Genomic DNA, 19,706 nt, shown 5'->3' on the forward strand with positions numbered 1-19,706 from the left:
CTAATAACAGTCAAATGACTGTCCATCATAAGATAAACAGAAACTCCTGGCCTGGTATCTATATACATTTTGGAGAAGTCATTGTTTAGCTTCTCCCTTGTACATATCAAGATATCTTTAATTGGCAATCAGGTCATTAGGACGTGTTCCATCAGACTCTCAGCCCTTTCCCAAACTGATAGGAGAAGTCTTGCACATATGCTGGAAAAGTATCATTGCAGGTAATATTTCCTATTAGCCAGAGTCTGTGAAAGGACCATATTCCTCAGGATAAAGAGAATATAAATTCTCCTTAATATATAGGAACAGATTTTGAGCCTTTATAATTCAGGACCCTGGTATAAAAATAATACAAGATATGAAAATATAATTCTCATATTCTGGCTATATTGACCATAGGCAGTCACTCAACTCTGTGGTTCCCCAAGTGACTAAGATCCTCAATTATCAAGGAGTTATTAGTTTGCATCTGTGGAGGGAGTTTCTAACCCTAGACTTCCTAATGCCAATGAAATCACAGGCCCAGACTCCTTCCCTGTCCCTTAGTCCCTAATACACACTGTACACACGGTATGCTGAACATGCCATAAGGTGAGCTGATACCTTAGGACCTTTTTTGATGGGGTTGTGGCCTTGGTCTAGAAGGAATCAGGTGGATCTAGGAGGCACTCAACTAAGAATAACAGAGACTTTTTGAGGGCCTGGAGCCTATGCCAGTGGGAAACACAATGGAATTGTAAGATATGTTCCATGCCCTGGAGAGGTTTAATTATGGATACGAGGTTTTTTAAGGATAGTAACCAGATTTCTGAAGGGGCCAGAGATTGGGCCATAAGGGAACTGGTTGAAGGAACTTGGGATATTCACTCTGGAGAAAGATTTAGGGCAGGATATGTTAGCTATCCCCAAGTACTCGAAGGTACTTGGGTCAAACAAAGATGAGATTTGTTCTGTCTGCTTGGCCTCAGAGAGCAGAAAAAAGGAGAAATGGAAGAAAGCTGTAGTGAAAGGAAGATTTCAGCTCCATTCAAGGAACAGTTTTCTAATCTTTATAATTATCAAAAGGAAGAATTATCTTTTTTGAGAGGCAGTAGGTTCCCCCTCTGTAAAAGACTTCAAGCAGCAGTGATCAGACTATTCATCTTCAGGTCTCCAAATGGGGTTGAACTGAATGGCCTCTGAGGTCCCTCCCATATCTTTGATTCTCACTCACAGGAGACAATTAGTGAGCAAAGCAGGGCAGGATTAAGTATTAAGTAAGTGGTGAAGTACTTAATCATTCAATCAACCCATCAGTCAGCAGGCATTTATTATTACACAAGAAATTCCTGTTTGCAATGAGCTAATGCTGGGTACCACCTAGGCGTGCTTAAAGAGTTCAGAGAATAAAGGAATAAACAGGGGCTGGGATTATTAGAAAAGTTTGCATGGCGGAACTGGGATTTGAGGATGAGAGAAATTTGGCTAGGAAGATGGAACAAAGAAATAATTCCAAATGATGGAATGATCATAGACTGTTGGGAAACTGTGAAAAGTTGAACACGGAGGGGTTAAAGGGAAAGAAGGTTGAATGGGGCTGGGCTATGGAGAGGCCTTAAATGCCCAGCTAAGGAGATTGGGCCACTGACAGTCCTTTTTGTTTTCATTTCCCCTAGATCAGAATGAGTGCATCATTGCCAATCCTGCCTTTGTTGTCTACTCCTCCATCGTCTCCTTCTACGTGCCCTTCATCGTCACCCTGCTCGTCTATGTTCAGATTTACATCGTCCTTCGAAAGCGCCGGAAGCGTGTCAACACCAAGCGCAGCAGCCGGGGGCTGGAGTCTGATGCACAGGCCCCACTCAAGGTCTTTTCTCCATCTGCATTTCCTTGTTCTGCCCCATTCTACCAGGCCTTTGTGCCAACTCACTCACCTAAGTCATCCCTCCTTCCAGCCCTGGGCTCATGTTCTACCCAGGGCCATGTAGAATGCTATAGATCGTCTTAGTCACTCAGGTGTCCAAACCATATTTCTGGGCAAGGATGGGCAAGCATGACCTGAAGTGTTCACTTGCCTAGAAGTGAATCCAGTGATAGGGACAACGTATTAGAATTTGGTAGTAATAAGATATCACATAAGGGACACATACAGAAATGTTTAAAGGGAGTGCTAGACTCATAGCTGAGGATTAATGCCTCAGTGTAGTTATGGTCTTGTTCAGAACTGGTATGAGAATCAATTAACTTCTCTTGGCCTCAGTTTCTCCATCTGTAAATGAGGAATTAGACAACATCATGACTAAAGTCCCTCCTATCTCTCACTCTATGAAACTATATTTTTAGAGGTGAGTCTGTAGGGACTTTTAATCCACCTGCTTTTATCCCTGGAAAGTTTTTGTATTATTGTTTTGATCTTAGAGTGGTCCTCCTATTCTTCACCCTAGGTCCCTTGCCTATTTTGAAGATACTCCTCCCTGTTATTTTGACTAATCTCTTTGCTCTTTCCCCCCAAATTTGGTTTTCTGACCTCCAACTCCTATCATCTTTCTCCCATTCAATCTCCTTGCCTCTTACCTGTTTCTGCCTCAACCTCCCTTTCCTGTGATTTCTACTTCTCCCAAACTCCCATTTCTCTAATCTACCCCAATCCCCCAACACACACACACACACACACACACACACACACACACACACACACACACACACACACACACAACTTCAACTTCCTTTAGGCTGTGTACTTTCTCTTTTTCCTACCTTACCTTGGAAGGCTGACCTCTCTGGCAACTTTCCTCTTTCTCCCTTCTAGCCCCTTCCCTTATATGTGTGTATGTGTATATGTACACATATGTATATATACAATTATACATGCATGTATTATTTTTAAAATTTTAATCCAGCAAAAGTTTATGGGTCACCTAATTAATACATATAGAATATTATTCTAAGCCCTTTGCTTCTTCCCTCCTTTTGAGCTTTTTTTCTCCTGACCTCTTTTCTCTTCCCCTCTTATTTTCTTGTCTCATCATTCTTAATTACCCCTCTCTCAGCTTCTTTCCTTCTACTTTCTCTGACTACCCTCTCTTGGATTAACTGTTCATCAGGCTTCTTTTGAAAGTAGCAGCAAGGTGGTAAAGTGGACAGAACACTTGCCTTGATGACAGGAAGTCTCTTACTACCTGTGTGACGATGGGCAAGTGACAACCTCTCTTGGGCAGTTTCCCCATCTATTAAATAGGGCTAATAGTGGCTCCTATCTGATAGGGTTTCTATAAAGTCAAATAATATAAAACTTTTTGAAAACCTTTTGGCAGAAAGTAAATGCTTGTTGTTGTTGTTTAGTCATTTCAATCATGTCCAACTCTTCATGACTCCATTTGGGGTTTTTCTTGGCAAAGATACTGGAAGAGTCTGCCATTTCCTTTTCCAGCTCATTTTACAGATAAGGAAACAGAGGCAAACAGGATTAAGTGACTTTCCCAGGGTCACATAGCTAGGAGTGTTTGAGGTCATATTTGAATTCAAGTTTTCCTGATTCTAGGTCTGGCACTCTATCCACTATGCTACCTAAACTGTCTTTCTTTTCTTTTCTTTTTCTTTCTTTCTTCCTTTCTTCCTTTCTTCCTTTCTTTCTTTCCTTCCTTCTTTCTTTCTTTCTTTCTTTCTTTCTTTCTTTCTTTCTTTCTTTCTTTCTTTCTTTCTTTCTTTCTTTCTTTCTTTCTTTCTTTCTTTCTTTCTTTCTTTCTTTCTTTCTTTCTTTCTTTCTTTCTTTCTTTCCTTCCTTCCTTCCTTCCTTCCTTCCTTCCTTCCTTCCTTTCTTTCTTTCTTTCTTTCTTTCTTTCTTTCTTTCTTTCTTTCTTTCTTTCTTTCTTTCTTTCTTTCTTTCTTTCTTTCTTTCTTTCTTTCCTTCTTTCCTTCTTTCTTTCTTTCTTTCTTTCCTTCTTTCCTTCTTTCTTTCTTTCTTTCTTTCTTTCTTTCTTTCTTTCTTTCTTTCTTTCTTTCTTTCTAAGCAGTAAGGGATAGGCAATGGGGGTTAAGTGACGTGCCCAGGGTCACACAGCTATGAAGTGTCTGAGGTCAGATTTGAACCCAGGACTTCCTGTCTCTGGACCTGACTCTCAATCCACTGAGCTACCCAGCTGCCCCATCCCCCTCAGCTGCCTTTCTGTAAACATCAGCTATTATTATTTTTTCCTCACTTACTTGTCCCACTCCACTGTCCCTGTGACCTCTCCTGGCTTTCTCCCCACAGGATAAATGCACTCACCCTGATGATATGAAGCTCTGCACTATTATCGTGAAATCCAATGGGAGTTTCCCAGTGAACAAGAGGAAAGTGGTAGGTATTATAGGATAGAGTGTCAGACCTCCTGTTCAATCCCCGGGACACTCAGCCACCACATGGGAAATAAGAAATTCTCACACATCACCTGGTCCCAGTAGGGTAAGCATGCCCTGGGAGACAAGTGTTCTATGCCTGCCAGATTTCTGCCCCCAACCCCCCACAGACAGTACTTAGGGCATTTGAGAAGATGCTGCAGATAGAATTTTCCCCGATTTTAGCCTCTTATGCTATTCTTATGGACAAGAGGGAGAGATGTAGGCTAGACCAGAACAGTTAGATGGATTTAGAGGTGGCTGAATTTTTGTTGTTGTTTGGGGCAGTTTGTGGGCACAGTGGATAGAACCCTGAGCTTGGAATCAGGAATCAGGAAGACTTATCTGACCGAGTTCAAATCTGGCCTAGACATTTACTATCTGTGTGACGCTGGGCAAGTCACTTTACCTCATTTGCCTCAGTTTTTCTTATCTGTAAAATGATTTGGAGAAGGAAATGACAAACCATGTCAGTATCTCTGCCAAGAAAACCCTAAATGGGGTCACAAAGAGTCAGAAACAACTGAAAATGACACAACAACAACCACAACAACAACAAAGCTTTTTTAAAGCTGGTCAAACAGTCACAGCAAAAAGTAGAAGTCATTGATATTTCCCTGTAAACTTGAAAGGAGCCTCCAGGAGAGTGCCCCAAGCACAGGCTTGGCCCCACGACGTTTCCCATTTTTATCTGCACTCAAATAAAAGCCCGATGCCATACTTACCAATGTGTGGATGATACATGGGAGAATCAACTAATACACATGATGACAAAGTCAGGAATCAAAAAGAGCTTGACTCATTGCAGCTGTGGGCTGAATTGAATCAGATGAAATTTAATGGGAATAAACATAAAGCTTTATACTTGTGTTCAAGAAATAACCTCACAAACACAAGATGGGGGACCATATCTGTCACCACTATGTACCCACAGTACAGACATATTAACTCTTGAGATTGCACCAACTCTTTTTGGCCTCCCTTATCACACTGCCAACCCATTTGCAGGTCATATAAAAAAAGATGGGGGGTGGGGTTTGAGTGGACTTCAAATAATAAGTCAGCTGTGTGATAAGGCAGGCCAAAAAGAGCTGATGCAATCTTGGGGTTACTACAAATTTTGTCCAAGGCTCACAAGATGTTTTAGGTGTGTAATCTCACTAGATCCCCTTGGCATCTCTATGAGGTCAGGATGCTGTTACTATGCTGTTACCAGACCTTAATACAGATTCATAGAATTGTAAGGTTGAAAGGGACTTCGTGCTAATGAAGGACATGCTGAAGGGGTGAATGTGGATCAGCTGAAGGAGCTAGAGATGCTTTGCCTAAGGATGAAAAGGTTCAGAAAAACAAGCTAGCTTTCTCCAGGTATTTGATGAGCTGTCATGCACAAGAGGGATTAGATTTCCTCTGTCCCGAATGAGCAAAACTTGGAGTAATTGGTAGGAGCTGGGAAAAAGGAAAAAAGTAGCAGATCCATTTGGGTATAATCAATCAATAAACCAGAATTTATTAAGCACCTACTCTATTCCTGGTACTGGGGATCCACCTACAAATAGTGAAACAAAATTTCCAAAAAATTAGACCTACCTAGGAGACTAAATCAGTCAAAACTTAAAAAAATTAATCCGGACTATTCACAGGAAGGTCACATCCTGAAGTTTAAACAAATATTTTGACCACATAATGAAAAGACAGACTCATTGAAAAAGACCCTGTTGTTGGGACAGATTGAAGGCAAAAGGAGAAGGGGACAGCAGAATTTGAGATGGATAAATGCCATGGAAAGCACGAGCATGAACTTGGACATTCTTAGACAGATGGTAGAGGATAGACGAGTCTGGGATGCTATGGGGGCCATGAAGATTCAGACATGACTGAATGCTTGAACAATGGCAAAAAGAAAAATAGGCCATCTCTAAAAGTAGTAGGCACAAGGGCAGCTAAGTGACTCAGTGGATAGAGTGTCAGGCCTAGACGTAGGAGGTCCTGGATTCAAACTGGCCTCAGACACTTCCTAGCTGTGTGACCCTGGGCAAGTCACTTAACCCCAATTTTCCAACCCTTCATGCTCTTCTGCCTTAGAACCAACATTTAGTATCAATTCTAAAACAAAAGGTAAATATTAAAAAAAAAAATAAAACAACAGTAAATATAGGTTTCACTAATGGTCTTGAAGCAAAGCCTGGATGACCAGAATCTGAACTGGAGAATTGGAAGAGACCTCATCAGTCATCAAAGTCAACCTATACATGGAAGGCATCTCTTCTATAACCTACCTTACAAGTGGTCCTCCAGCCTTTGCTTCAAAACTTCCAAAGAGAGGGAACCTTCTGCCTCTCATGGCAGCCTCTTCCCCTTTTGGACCTCTTCTAAAGGAAATTCTTGAGATGCTGGATTGCCCTAAGAGGCTTTTGATGTCCCTTTTTCAACCTCACAGTTCTGTGAATCTGTATTAAGAGACTGTGGTACTGTGGAAAGATCACAGGAAGACACAGAAAACCTTGATTCAAATCTGAGCTTTCCCACTTGCTACCTATGCAACCCTGGACAAATCACTTAACCTCTTTGACCATCAGTTTCTTCCTTTGTAAAATGAGAGGATTAGCCTGGAGGACCTCCAAGGTCCCTTCCAGCTCTGCCTCTATGGTTCTGTGATTGGGGGCACTTTGGCCACAAGGGGATCCTGGGTTTCTAGAAGGTGGCAAACCAATATTATTGACAGAGGGAAACAACTGGGTCTGTTCTTCATGAGGTCAGCCAGAGCCTGCAGGTGTTTTAGGCAGCAGCTGCTGATGAAAAATTGAACACATTTTCTCATTCCAGATGAGCACATTTCACAGCTCAAATTTATATGTTGCTTTGCAACATTCTTTGTACACATCGCCTCATTTGCTTCTTCTAATATTTACTAACATATGGCCCTGGCAAAGTCACTTAATGTCTCTGAGCCTCAGTTTCCTAATCTGTAAGAGAGGCATAATATTAATTTACAATAGCATCCTCACAAAGTTGTTATGAGGAAAGCATGGTACACCCTTCAAAGAATCATGCCAGTGAATAGTATTATTGGGAGCACTATGAGTCAGTCAGCCAATATACAGTTATGAAGGGCCTACTATGTACCAAACACTGTACTAAGTCTTTCACCTTTCACAAGTTAGGAGTCATTCTCTACGCTTCACTCTCACTTACTCTTGCTCCTGTATCTAACCAGTTGCCAAATCCTGTTTTAGTATTCTAACTCAGTCACAGAATTACAGAATTTGAGAGTCGGCAAGCAGTTCCTTAATCCAGTATATCCCTGAAAGGAATTCCCACCATGATAGACTTCTTTTAAAAAATGTATCTTTTTTATTCCAATAACAAATTTACGCAGATGTTTTCCATAGTTACATGATTCGTGTTTGTCTCCCTCTCCTCTTCCCTCCCTCCTCCCAGAGCTGACAAGCAATTTCACTGGGTTTTACATGTATTATCACTCAAAACCTATTTCCATATTATTCCTTTTTATAATAGAGCAATCTTAGAAAACCAAACCCTCAAACATAAACCCATATAACCAAGTGATAAATCATGTTTTCATCTGCATTTCTACTCCAACAGTTCTTTCTCTAGAGGTGGACAGCCTTGTTTTTCATAAGTCCCCTGTGATATACTTTCAAAGCCATCATCTAACCCTTACTGGAAAACCTCCAGTGACAGGAAACCCATCTCTCAAGGCAGGCAATGCTACTTTTGAACAGCATTAATGGTTGTGGTTTAACCCTTACCTTCTGTCTTAGTGCCAGTTCTAAGATAGAAGAGTGGCAAGAGCTAGGTAATTGGGGTTAAGTGACTGACCCAAAGTCACACAGCTAAGAAGTATCTAAGGCTAGATTTGAACCCATTTCTCATGGTGCTCTCTCTACTGTGCTACCTATCTGCTCCTAACTGATTTACTTGTTTTTTTTAACCCTTACCTTTGCCTTAGAACCAATACTTTGTACTTTGTATTGGTTCTAAGGCAGAAGAGCAGTAAGGGCTAGGCAATGTGGGTTAAGTGAATTGCTCAAGCTCACATAGCTAGGAAGTGTCTGAGGCCAGATTTGAATCCAAATCTTCCTGACTCTACGTCTGGTGCATTGTCTACTGATCCACCTAAGCTGTCCTGGACAGCATTAATTGTTAGGAAATTTATCCCGATAGCAATCCTAAATCCACTTCTTTGCAAGGTCTACTCGTTGCTCCTAATTCTGTGCTTTGGGACCAAAGAGAGCAAATCTTATTTCTCTTCTGAAGGATAGTCCTTCAAATACTAGAAAAAAAAAGTATCTTGCTTCAGAGAGTTCTTCTTTTCTTTAGCCAACATTATACTGTGTCAGCCAAGAAAACTGATGTGATTCAGACTATGGTGTTAAGAGCTCCTAGGTATATAGAGTGATTGTTCCCCTGTTCTCTGCCATGGTCAGACCTCAGTCAGAGTACACACTCAGTTCTGGACATTATAGTTTAAAAGGGACAATGAGTTTATGGAAAGTGTTCAGAGGAGGGCAACCAAGATGGTGAAGGCTTCTGAGTTTATGGCAGGAGAAGATGAGTTGCTCTCCTCTGGACACTTTCCAGTTAATCATTGTCTTTCTTAAAATTCCAGCTGTGGTCTGACCAAGGCAGAATACCATTTGGGGGATGATCACCTCCATAATTCTGGGGTTTCTTGATGCAGCCTTGAATCACATAAGCTTTCATCAAAACCACCTCACAATGCGAATTCTTATTTAGTCAGCCATTTGCCCCAGCTCTTTTTTACTCAAAATAGCAATTTAACCGTGCCTCTCCCCTCTTGAATGGGAGGGTGATTTTTTTTTAACCCAAGTACAAGACTTGATATTTATCCCTATTCAATTTTATTTTACCAACCTAATGCTTCTGCTTGTCAGAATCTTTTTGGTTAGTTATCCTTCCCAGCATCGTATCTTCCTCAACATGCCTTACATCAATCCCCCTCTCTCCACTCACACCAGTCATCCTAGTTCAGGTCATCACTACATCTTGTCTTGACTACTGTAATATCCTCTTAATTGGTCCCCCTGCTTTCAATCTCTTCCCCAATTCCATCCATCTTCCACACAGCCAACAGAATTGTCTTCCTCAGTCTCAGGTATGAATTTGCCACTTTCCTGTTCAGAAAGTTTCATTTATCTTATTGTCATTAGGAGAAAATGCATACTCTTCTGTCTGGCACTAAAACTCTTTTGTAATCTGGCTCCAGCTTATCTTTCCAGACTGATTATTCTCTATCACATGCTCTGCTTCTGTCACACCAGCCTGTTTGTTGTTCCTCATAGACATCATTCTGTCTTCTGTTCCTGTGCTCTTTTACTGGCTGTCCCACATACTTCGAATGCCTTCTTTCCTCATTTTTAGCTTTTTTGAACCTCTTGATCCTTTCAGGACTCCGATAAAATGCTACCTCCTTCCTGATTATTCTAGGAATCCCTCTTCCAATCTACTTCAGAAATAACTTTATGTATATAATTAGCATATAACCAATATTTTTATTCTTCTGTAAAGATATTGTATGTTCATAAAAAATCTTTACCTTCCATCATAGAATCAAAATTTTACTTTCTCAGGGTCACATTGCTAGGAAGTGTCTGAGGCCATATTTGAACACAAGATCTCTAACCTGACTTTCAATCCACTGAGCCACCTAGCTGCCCCAAATGTTGTATCCTTTTTTTTAACCCTTACTTTCCATCTTAGAATCAATACTGTATATTGATACCTAGGGAGAAAACTGTAAGGGCTAGGCAATCAGAGTTAAGTGACTTGCCCAGGCTCACATAGCTGGGAAGTGTCTGAAGTCAAATTTGAACCCAAGACCTCCATTATTTAGGCCTGGCTCTCAATCTACTGTACCAACCAGTTACCCTCAATATACCCTTGTAATAGAATGCAAGTTGCTTGAGGACCGGCACTGTCTCACTTTTGTATTTGTGTCCCTCTTAGTTCCTAGCACAGTGGCGGGAACAAAGTCACCATTTAATAAATATTTCTTTGACTGAAGGAAGGAATCCAGGGATTCTAAGGGGCAAAGGTAAGGAGGGAGTGAATTCCAGGCATGATCAAAGATGCTGCGGATGGAAACAGAATGTTGAATTCAAGAAATATCTAGTGGGCTAGTTTTGCTGGCACTGAGAATATAGGCAGGGCAGTTTTCCTGCAAGATGCGCCTGGAAAAGGAGGTGTAAGATGGACTGGGAAGGACTTTGTAGTTTATCTTAGGGGCAGTTGAGAGACATTTAGGATCTTTGGGGAGGGAAGTAATTTGGCCGGATACACATCCTAGCAATACTTGTTTGCCAGCTGTGTGGAGAATGATTCAGAGAGGAGCTTGGAAAGCAGAGAGCCATCAGAAGTCTCTCGTAATAAATAGATGAGAGGTGATGAGGGCCCCAACTAGGTTAGAGGCTGTGTGAATAGAGGAGACTAGCATGAATTATGCTGTGGAGGTGGCATTGGCATGCCCTGGCAGGTGATTGGAATGGGGGGATGAGGGACAAGGAGCGGGGAGAGTCAGTCTTTTTTGAGTGTAGTGGAGTTGGGTGCTAGATTACAAGGAATAAGAGGTGTGTGTAAGGGGGTGAAGTGAAGGATGAGTGTAATCCCCCCTGGGAGATTAGATCAAATAAATTTGGGGTACATCCATTCAGCATAGTTACATGACTTTCTCCAGTAATATTGGGCAGCATGAAAGAAGAAAGGAGAAAACAGATGGTGAAAGTAATCCAGGTTTAAAATCTGGCAAGGAGTGATTGGCAACAGGACCAACTGTTTCTAAGGATTCAAGAATAGCACGGAATTGAACTTCTTTACCATAGAGTTGATACAGGTTTGAAGTCCTATATCTACTGCTTAGCACACGGTTAAGTGACCTTAGGCAAGTCACACAACCTCCACGGGTCCCATTTTCATCGTCTACAAAATGAAGAGATTGGGCTAGATGGCCCCTTAGGCTCCTTCCCTCTCTAAGTCTTTGATTGTGAAGAGAGTAGTGTGAAGCCAGAGCAGGAGTGATAGAATGAGAGAAAAGGAAGAGATGGAAGGAATAGAACACAGGAAATATGAAGAATAGGTTTAATGGCAATAAGGCAGAGGGCAGAAGGAAGGATAGGAGGTTAGTAGGTCAACGTTACAGTCTTCAGCCATCTGTAGAGGTCATGACAGGTGTCTAGCACAAAAAACATTAATTGTACCTTCTTCATATATTGCATTTCCCCAGCATTCTCCAATAGGATACAAATGTGATATACATATATATATGTGTGTACATATTACATGTGTATGTGTATATAAACATTTTAATATTTTATGTGTATCATAAACAGGTATGTAATTATATGTGCATGTATATATACACATAAGTGTAAACATGTTATATATACACACACGGACCCAGATGAATATATGGTCTCATGTACATATCTAGTGCTTCTTCAGTGGATCCATAATCTCATCCACATGAATACTGGGGGATTTTCTCTACCAGTGTAGATCACAGCTCATCTGCTCCATCTTCCTGTATGATTCTTGTCCCCCAGAGAGGTTCTACTTAATGTGCCAGAAACCTCACTTTAGGTACTTGAGCCCTTCATCTCTGACCCTTACTATGGGATTGACCCATCTCCCTTTTTTTTCCTCATATATGTCCTTGCTGGTGTGCCTGCAGACCTACATGCAAGTGGCTTTGGGGGAGGAGGAAGGGACATGTACTTAGGGCTGGCAGTAGCTATCACTGGACCCAGAATCTCCTCAAACCAGGAAAACTTCCTAGAGGAATGAAAGGAATGGTCTTCTGTGAGCTTTAAGAGGGAACCAACAATAGGGTTAGATTACTCCACTGTATGAGTGGTATGAAAAATGTTTACGGTGATAGTTTTTATCCTCTCCCTCTTTGGAGTAGAACTATCTACCAGGAACAAGCCTGGCCAAGACTGAGGTGGGCAAGGTAAAGTCATGAGTTATATTCACTGGGAAGTCTATGATTCAGGAATACTAGAATGGGGGCAGCTAAGTGGCACAGTGGATAGAGCACAAGATCTAGAGTCAGGAGTTCAAATCCGACTTCAGACATTTTCCTAGCTGTGTGATCCTGGACAAGTCACTTAATCCCGATTACCTAGCCCTTGGCACTCTTCTGTCTTAGAAATGATACTAAGACAGAGGGTAAGGTTTTAGAAAAAGGAATACTAGGGTGGAAATCAGTGGGGCCAAGTAGGTGTTTGAGGGTATCCATATACAAGGGTACTTACCTGGCTTTATTTTGATACTTTTGATCCTTGTCCAGGAGGCTGCACGCCGAGCGGAACAGATGGAGATGGAGATGATGTCCAGCACCAGCCCACCGGAGAAAACCAAATACAGTCCCATCCCCCCAAGCCACCATCAGCTCACCCTCCCTACCCCCTCCACCCAGGGAGTCCATTCTTCCCCTGACAGCCCTATAAAGCCAGAGAAGAATGGGCATGCCAAAGGCCACCACCCCAGGTCTGCCAAAGTCTTTGAGATCCAGTCTATGCCCAATGGCAAAACTCGGACTTCACTCAAGACCATGAGCCGGAGGAAGCTTTCCCAGCAGAAGGAGAAAAAAGCCACCCAGATGCTGGCCATTGTCCTTGGTGAGTGAGTCCTCTTACCACCATTGCTCCAATTAGAGAGAAGAGAATCTATAGTAGTTACATGATTGCTTATTATGTCCAATATCAACTGACCAGGGAAAGGAGCAATTGAAATGATCTGGGAATGTGAACAGACCAAGGAAGGCTTCCCGAAGAGAGAGGTGGTCACCTAGGTCTTGAAGGAGAATTAGAAGTTTGATAATCAAAGAACAGTGGTGTGTGTGAGTGTGTGTGTGTGAGAGAGTGTGTGTATGTATGAGTGTGTGTGTGTGTGTGTGTGTGTGTGTGTGTGTGTGTGTGTGTTGGGGGACTGGAATGCATGGCTATCCAGCATGGAGAACAATAGAACGAGCCAAGACAAAAGGTAAGAGTAAGCTTGGTACCGGACTGAGTCCAGAAAGGAACTATTCCTGATTGCTTGGGAAAAAAAATCCCAAGTCCCTGTCCTCAAGGAGCTAACTTTTTCTTTGTCATTGAGGGATAATGACACTGCGTTTCTAAAGCACTTTTCAGAGTGATTTTACATAACCGCAGATAGAATTTATTTTGGTCTTCACCCATTGTTCCCATCAGTTGAGGGGTTAGGAAGGGAAAGATGGAGGTGGGATCTGGGACATGTGAATCTATGAGTGGAGGGAACTCCCAGTGTGAAATATTGCTCCAGACTTGCAGCTTAACTTTAACTTCTAGGCTTAAAGAAGCGTTTGGGTCTGTTGTTCGAAGAGATAAAATGACAGCTATCATTGTGTTAGATATAGAACTTTCTCAACCCAACTCTTTCTGTCTCCAAAACTGCGCCTCTTCATTAAAGGGCACTGGCTTGGTTTACATCTTTTGAGGTTTTACTACTTGTGGACAAATCACTTAACTTCCCTCAACCTCAGTGGCCTTCTCTGTCAAATGAGGGAGCTCAGAGGCAACCAATGCATTGAGTTGCTTAAATATACATTTGTCACTAAAGTAGGAAATAGGTTAATGGATAGCAATGAATCACAGGTGAGAGAGGAAAACCCATAAAACCTTTTAAACCCTTTTTTAAAATTTATATTTATTTCTTAGTATCATTTCTAAGACAAAATTGTGGCAAGGGCTAGGCAGTTGGGGTTAAGTGACTTGCCCAGCATTGCACAGCTAGGAAGTGTCTGAGACCAAATTTGAACCCAGGTGCCATTTAGTTGCCCTCAGTAAAACATTTTAAAATACAAAAATGAAATTTAAAAACTAACAAGAGCGGGGTTGGATTAGATGGCATCTGAGGATCTTTCCAGCTCTCAATCTGTGTTCCTGCCTGTCTTACCGATAAGGAAACTAAAGGCTAGTGGTGACTTGTCTAAAGTCATACAGCTAGTTAATGATAGAGTCTGGACCACAATGTAAGTTTCCTCTACCAATAGTACTCTTAAGAGGCATTATAATTTAGTACACGGTTATAAATTTGGTCCACAAACCTCCAAAGGGTCCATGCTATATTTCAAGTGGTATATAAATTTAAGGTTTATTTTTAAAATACTTTAATAAGTGTTTAAATACATTTGGTTTGCTTTGTAATCCTATGTATTTTATTTTGTGTATTTAAAAATATTATTCTGAAAAAGGGATCCATGACATGAAAAAGATTAAAGGGCCAACTAGGCAGCATAGTGGATGGAGCACCAGGCTTGGAGTCTGGAAGACCTGGGTTTTGTTTTGTTTTTGTTTTTTTTAAACCCTTACCTTCCAGTCTTGGAGTCAATACTATGTATTGGCTCCAGGGCAGAAGAGTGGTAAGGGCTAGGCAATGGCGGTCAAGTGATTTGCCCAGGGTCACACAGCTGGGAAGTGTCTGAGGCCAGATTTGAACCTAGGACCTCCTGTCTCTAGGCCTGGCTCTCAATCCACTGAGCTACCCAGCTGCCCCCAAGACTTGGGTTTAAATCAGGCCTCAGATACTTCCTAGCTGTATGACCATGGGCAAGTCACTTAACTCCAATTGCCTTGCCCTCTCCAGTCTTCTGTCTTTGAATTGTTACTAAGACAAAAAGTAAGTGATTTTTAAAATTAAGAATCCCTGCATAGTAGAAAGAATATTGGATTTGGAGCTAAATGTCCCAAGGGTGATTCCAGGTTCCCACATTTGTGTGCTGTGTGAGCTTGAGGAAGTCATTAAATTGGGCCTGAGTTTTCTCTTCTATTACATGAACATAACAATACTTGTACTACCTCCCTCCCAGAGTTGTGAATGAAGCACTTTGTGGCCTTTGGGCACAACAAAAATCTGAGTTGTTAGTCTGATTTCTTCCTTGTACTGCATCCAGGAGCAGAGATGATGGGATCCACAAAGTAAACAGTCCCAGAATCTATCTGAGCCATCCCAGAAGTTGGGCTCTTAGTGATTGAGAGACAGTGAAACCAGATAGACTTATCCATGTCCACTTGGTTCTCCTTGGACTCTCCAGCTCATCTCACTGGCTTTCCTCTTTTGCAGGAGTTTTCATCATCTGTTGGCTGCCATTCTTCATCACCCACATCTTGAATATGCACTGTGATTGCAACATTCCACCCGCCATGTACAGTGCATTCACATGGCTGGGCTATGTCAACAGTGCTGTCAACCCCATCATTTATACTACCTTTAACATCGAGTTCCGCAAAGCCTTCATGAAGATTCTCCATTGCTGACCCTGCCAATTGCCTGCCCACCTGCCTGTCTACCCAACCACTTGCCCGCCTGTCTCACCAAGGAAAGAGCCAATGGTGATGAGGGGAGGGGGAACTGGCCCTCCTTTCTGAGTCCATTGACTCCCCCTGCCCACCTCTCTGGCAGGCAGGGTGGAGGCCCTTCATGCAGATCCAAGGGAGTCTGTTACAGGAATTGCATTGCTCTCAACTACAGTGTCTAAGCCTCGGAAGCAGCAAGTTGCTTATTGGCCCTGTTCCTGGGGCTGGATCTCTTGGGGACTGTGGGGACAGCTAATACAGAGAGCAGGGTCTGCTCACAGGGACTTCCCCCTCTGCTTCTTGGACACTTTCCCTTTGCACCAAAGACAAAACCACCAGCTGCTGTCACTATTTTCTGCCCCTTCTCCTTCCTGGCTCTGAGTATGGATGCAAGAGCTGGGAAACCTAATTGAGGTCTCTAGACCCTACTCACTCTCCACCTGCCTGGCCCTGGGTGGGGTCTGAGAAGTCAGTGGGAGGGCCTGGTCAAGGCTAGGGACAGCAGGAGCAACAGCAAAGGTCAAGTCTGGCACCCATCAATGGCACCATGAGTCCTATGTAAATACTAGACCACAGGATGAATCCCGGAGAAGCCGAAGCCAAAAAAAAGAAAAACAAGTAAATCCTTCTCTAAGATGCTGCTTTGCATGGCAGTAAGAAGTAGTGGTCTGGGGGCTGCTCCCTATGTGTCCTCCAGCTTCCTATCTAGTTGGCTGCTACATGAAGGACATTCTGGAACTATTTTTGGTTTTGTGCATTGAGCTGGGCAGCCCACTGACCCCTTAAAGCCCACAGCAAAGGGGGAAAAGAGAGATGGACTATGAGACTGGTTACTTTGAGAGAGACTAGCTTGTTGGGTCTAGCATCCCAATAAATGACTGAAATTCTGCCTCAGATCCTAAGGACCTGAATATTGGCCTGTGGCTGGAGTGAGGGCATATAGGCTAGGGGCTGACAACCTGTGGCAAGGGTATCATAGTGTTACTTGAGGTGATAATGTTGGTAGCCATGTACCACACCTCCTTTTATCTTCTTCCTCTCTCCCTCTTTATTCCCCCTGCTTGTCCCTTTCTCTTTACCATTCCCTGCCTCTGCCTTAGACCTGCCATCAGCTCAACAGGCTGTTGACCCTGTCCTGGTCCTGTGGGGGACAAGGGAAATAGCTGCTGCTATGGAGGTTACTTGGCCCCTGTGTCTACAAGGCCACTGGCTGTCCCCAGGCCCCAATATTTCTGTACCATCACTGTACATATGACAATCCAATAAAATCTAATGGAAACAGGTGGATTGGGCTGAGTGTTTGAATATGTCCAGGAGAAAGAAGCCAGAGCTTCATTCATCTCCTCTTTCCATCAAAGGAATAGCCTAATCTGTCTGGGACAGTCATATCCTTTCTGTTCAAGGGAGAGAACCTATGGCAGTGATGGCAAACCTTTTAGAGAATGAGTACCCAAACTGCAACCCTCATGCCATGTGTGAACCCCCACCTTACCCCAGACAGGGGCAGGAGGAAGTTCTCCTTTTGGGTTGCTGGGCAGAGGGGTGGGTGATGGGAGAAATGTTCTCAGGCATGGTGGAGAGGGGGAAGGGAGTGTCCCCTCTGGCATGTGTGCTATAGGTTTTCCAACACTGGCCTATGGCACCTATTCTTTATATCTGGTGTTGCTGGAACAGGGATCAAGGCTGAACCAGACAATGCAAAGAAAAGGGTGTAGGGAGTGGTGAATTCTTGGGGTCAAAGGGCATTGAGGCATTTCCTAGATCAGTGAAGAGGACAGTTGGGTTATGTGTCAGGGAAGAGGGAAAGGGGAGAATTTTTCTAATGTGAAACCACCTGGAAATATTATTCTCTTTGTATCATCCCCAGAGCAGCAGGGAGAGGCAGCTAACATGTAATAGGATGGAGCCAGCATCCAAAGAGATCTCAGCAGGCTAGAACATTGACACAAACTAAATATCATGTAATTTAATAGGAATAAAAGCCAAATCTTGAGAGTAGCTTAGTGGCGCAGTAGATATAGTGCTGAGACTATAGTCAGGAAGACATCTTCATGAATTCAAATCTGGCCACAGACATTTACTGTGTCTGATCTTGGCAAGTCATTTAACCCCTTTTCCTCATCTATAAAATGAGCTGGAGAAGGAAATGGCAAAGCACTCCAGTATTTTTGCCAAGAAAACTCCAAATGGGGTCATGAAGAATTGTATACACCTGAAAAACACAAAGGATAAGTCTTACACTTAAATTTTTAAGATCAATTTTGTGAGTAAAATAGAGGAGAAATATGGCTAGATCAATCAATTAAAAATCAATAAATATATATTAAGGGCCTACTATGTGCAGGTACTATGGTAAGCAAGGGAGACACAAAGATAAAAGTGAAATAATATCTTCTCTCAAAGATGTTACAGTACCCAAATGAAGCAACATAGTTTACATAGAATCATAGAACCACAGAATTTCAAAGTTAAAAAGGACATGAAAATGACCTGTAAGTAAGAGGGTACAGAGAACTTCAAATATGTCAACATTGTCAGAGGAGAAAGGCAATCCAGTTTTTTTTTTAAACCCTTACCTCCTGTCTTATTGTCAATTCTAAGACAAAAGAGTGACAAGGACCAGGCAATTGAGGTTAAATGACTTGCTCAGAGACACCCCACTGGGGGGTGGCTAGATTGGAATCCATGTTCTCTTAACTCTAGGCCTGGGTGCTCTATCCACTGTGTTATCTAGCTGCCCCACAATCCAGGTTTAGACAACAGTAAATCCAGAACTCGAGAGGTGAGAAATCTTCTGTACTTTGCCCTGGACACACTATATTTGGAGTATGGTGTTCAATTCTGGGCACCACATTTTAGGAAAAACTGATAAATTGGAGAATGGCCAGTAGAAGGCTACCAGGATGGCCAAGAGTTTCAAGATCAGTCGAAGGAACTGTTGCTGTTTAACCTAGAGAAGAAAAGCCTCAAGTCAATGATAATTATCTTCCATTATTTAAAGATCTATCATGTGGAAGAGTAATTAGAGTTGCCCCATTTGGCCCTAAAGGGTAGAAATAGGAGCAATGGAAGGCTATTTGAAAGAAGAATATTACCTTATAATAAGGAAAAAACTTCCAAATTATTAGAGTTATTCAAAAGAGGAATAATATGCTTGTGGAAGCAATGGGTTCTTTCTTACTGGAGATCATTAAACATCATCTGGGTGGCCATTTGTTGGTATAAGGTATTCAATTATTATCTGGACTCAAAGGCCTCTGAAGCCCTTTCTATCTTGGATTCTGTGGCCCCTATCTAAGCACAGTTAGACCATGAGAGCAGTAAAAGAGAAAACATCACTATTCTTATTTCACTTTTTGAGACATCAGCCAGATGCTCCTCCCAGAGAAGACTCCCTCTCCTTTGCCTTTAGTCACGTTCATTGTGGGTCTCAGTTAAATTTGTCCCTCTACCCCACAAATGGCAATTTCCCACATAGAAAATGACTCTGGAATAGGCTGCTCTCTCTGTTTCTGTCACTTTTCTCTCCTTCTCCTCTGTTGATCTGTGTCTTCTCTGAAGCATCAGAAATCTCTTTTTGGGGTCAAGACTGGAAGGTGGCTTAGGTGACCTGTCCCAGACAGTCCATTCTAACTGCTATTCATTTCTGACCTTCCCATCTTTCTCTCTTCTGTCCAAGCCAACTCATTCTCTTCACTAGGGACCAAGATGATATCACTTCAAGCCTTTTCCAGAGCAAGACTAGCTGTTGCTGATGAAGTCAGAAAGTTGGCTTTAAAAATGAAAAATAAATCGACCTCATGAAGAGGAATATTATCACCATCCTGAGAATAACAGGGCTGATGACAAACAAGGTGGAGGCGCCCACGGGCTCCCACTTCAAGGAAAATACAGGGGAGCTGTCAGGGAACATAGCACCAGGGATAATTTGCATGCTAAATGCAATATTTTTAGCACTAAAGTTTAGAGCACTTTACTTGCCCCGAACACTTA

At 42.4% G+C, this 19,706-nt stretch overlaps 1 protein-coding gene across 2 annotated transcripts in view; it reads left to right on the forward strand.

Annotated features, from left to right (window-relative positions):
* DRD2 (dopamine receptor D2) overlaps positions 1–16,998 on the forward strand; it is a 104,443-nt gene extending 87,445 nt beyond the window's left edge. The window contains exons 5-8 of one of the 2 annotated variants that reach the window (XM_016433856.2): positions 1,656–1,846; positions 4,232–4,318; positions 12,686–13,016; positions 15,481–16,998. In XM_016433856.2, coding sequence (XP_016289342.1) covers positions 1,656–1,846; positions 4,232–4,318; positions 12,686–13,016; positions 15,481–15,674 — 803 coding nt within the window. In that variant the 3' untranslated portion in view covers positions 15,675–16,998. The remainder of the gene's footprint in view (positions 1–1,655; positions 1,847–4,231; positions 4,319–12,685; positions 13,017–15,480) is intronic. The other variant, XM_016433855.2, reaches the window with a different exon arrangement.
* The last annotated feature ends 2,708 nt before the right edge of the window (positions 16,999–19,706 follow it).

Source organism: Monodelphis domestica, chromosome 4 (assembly GCF_027887165.1).
Source record: "Monodelphis domestica isolate mMonDom1 chromosome 4, mMonDom1.pri, whole genome shotgun sequence".
Lineage (NCBI taxonomy): Eukaryota > Metazoa > Chordata > Mammalia > Didelphimorphia > Didelphidae > Monodelphis > Monodelphis domestica.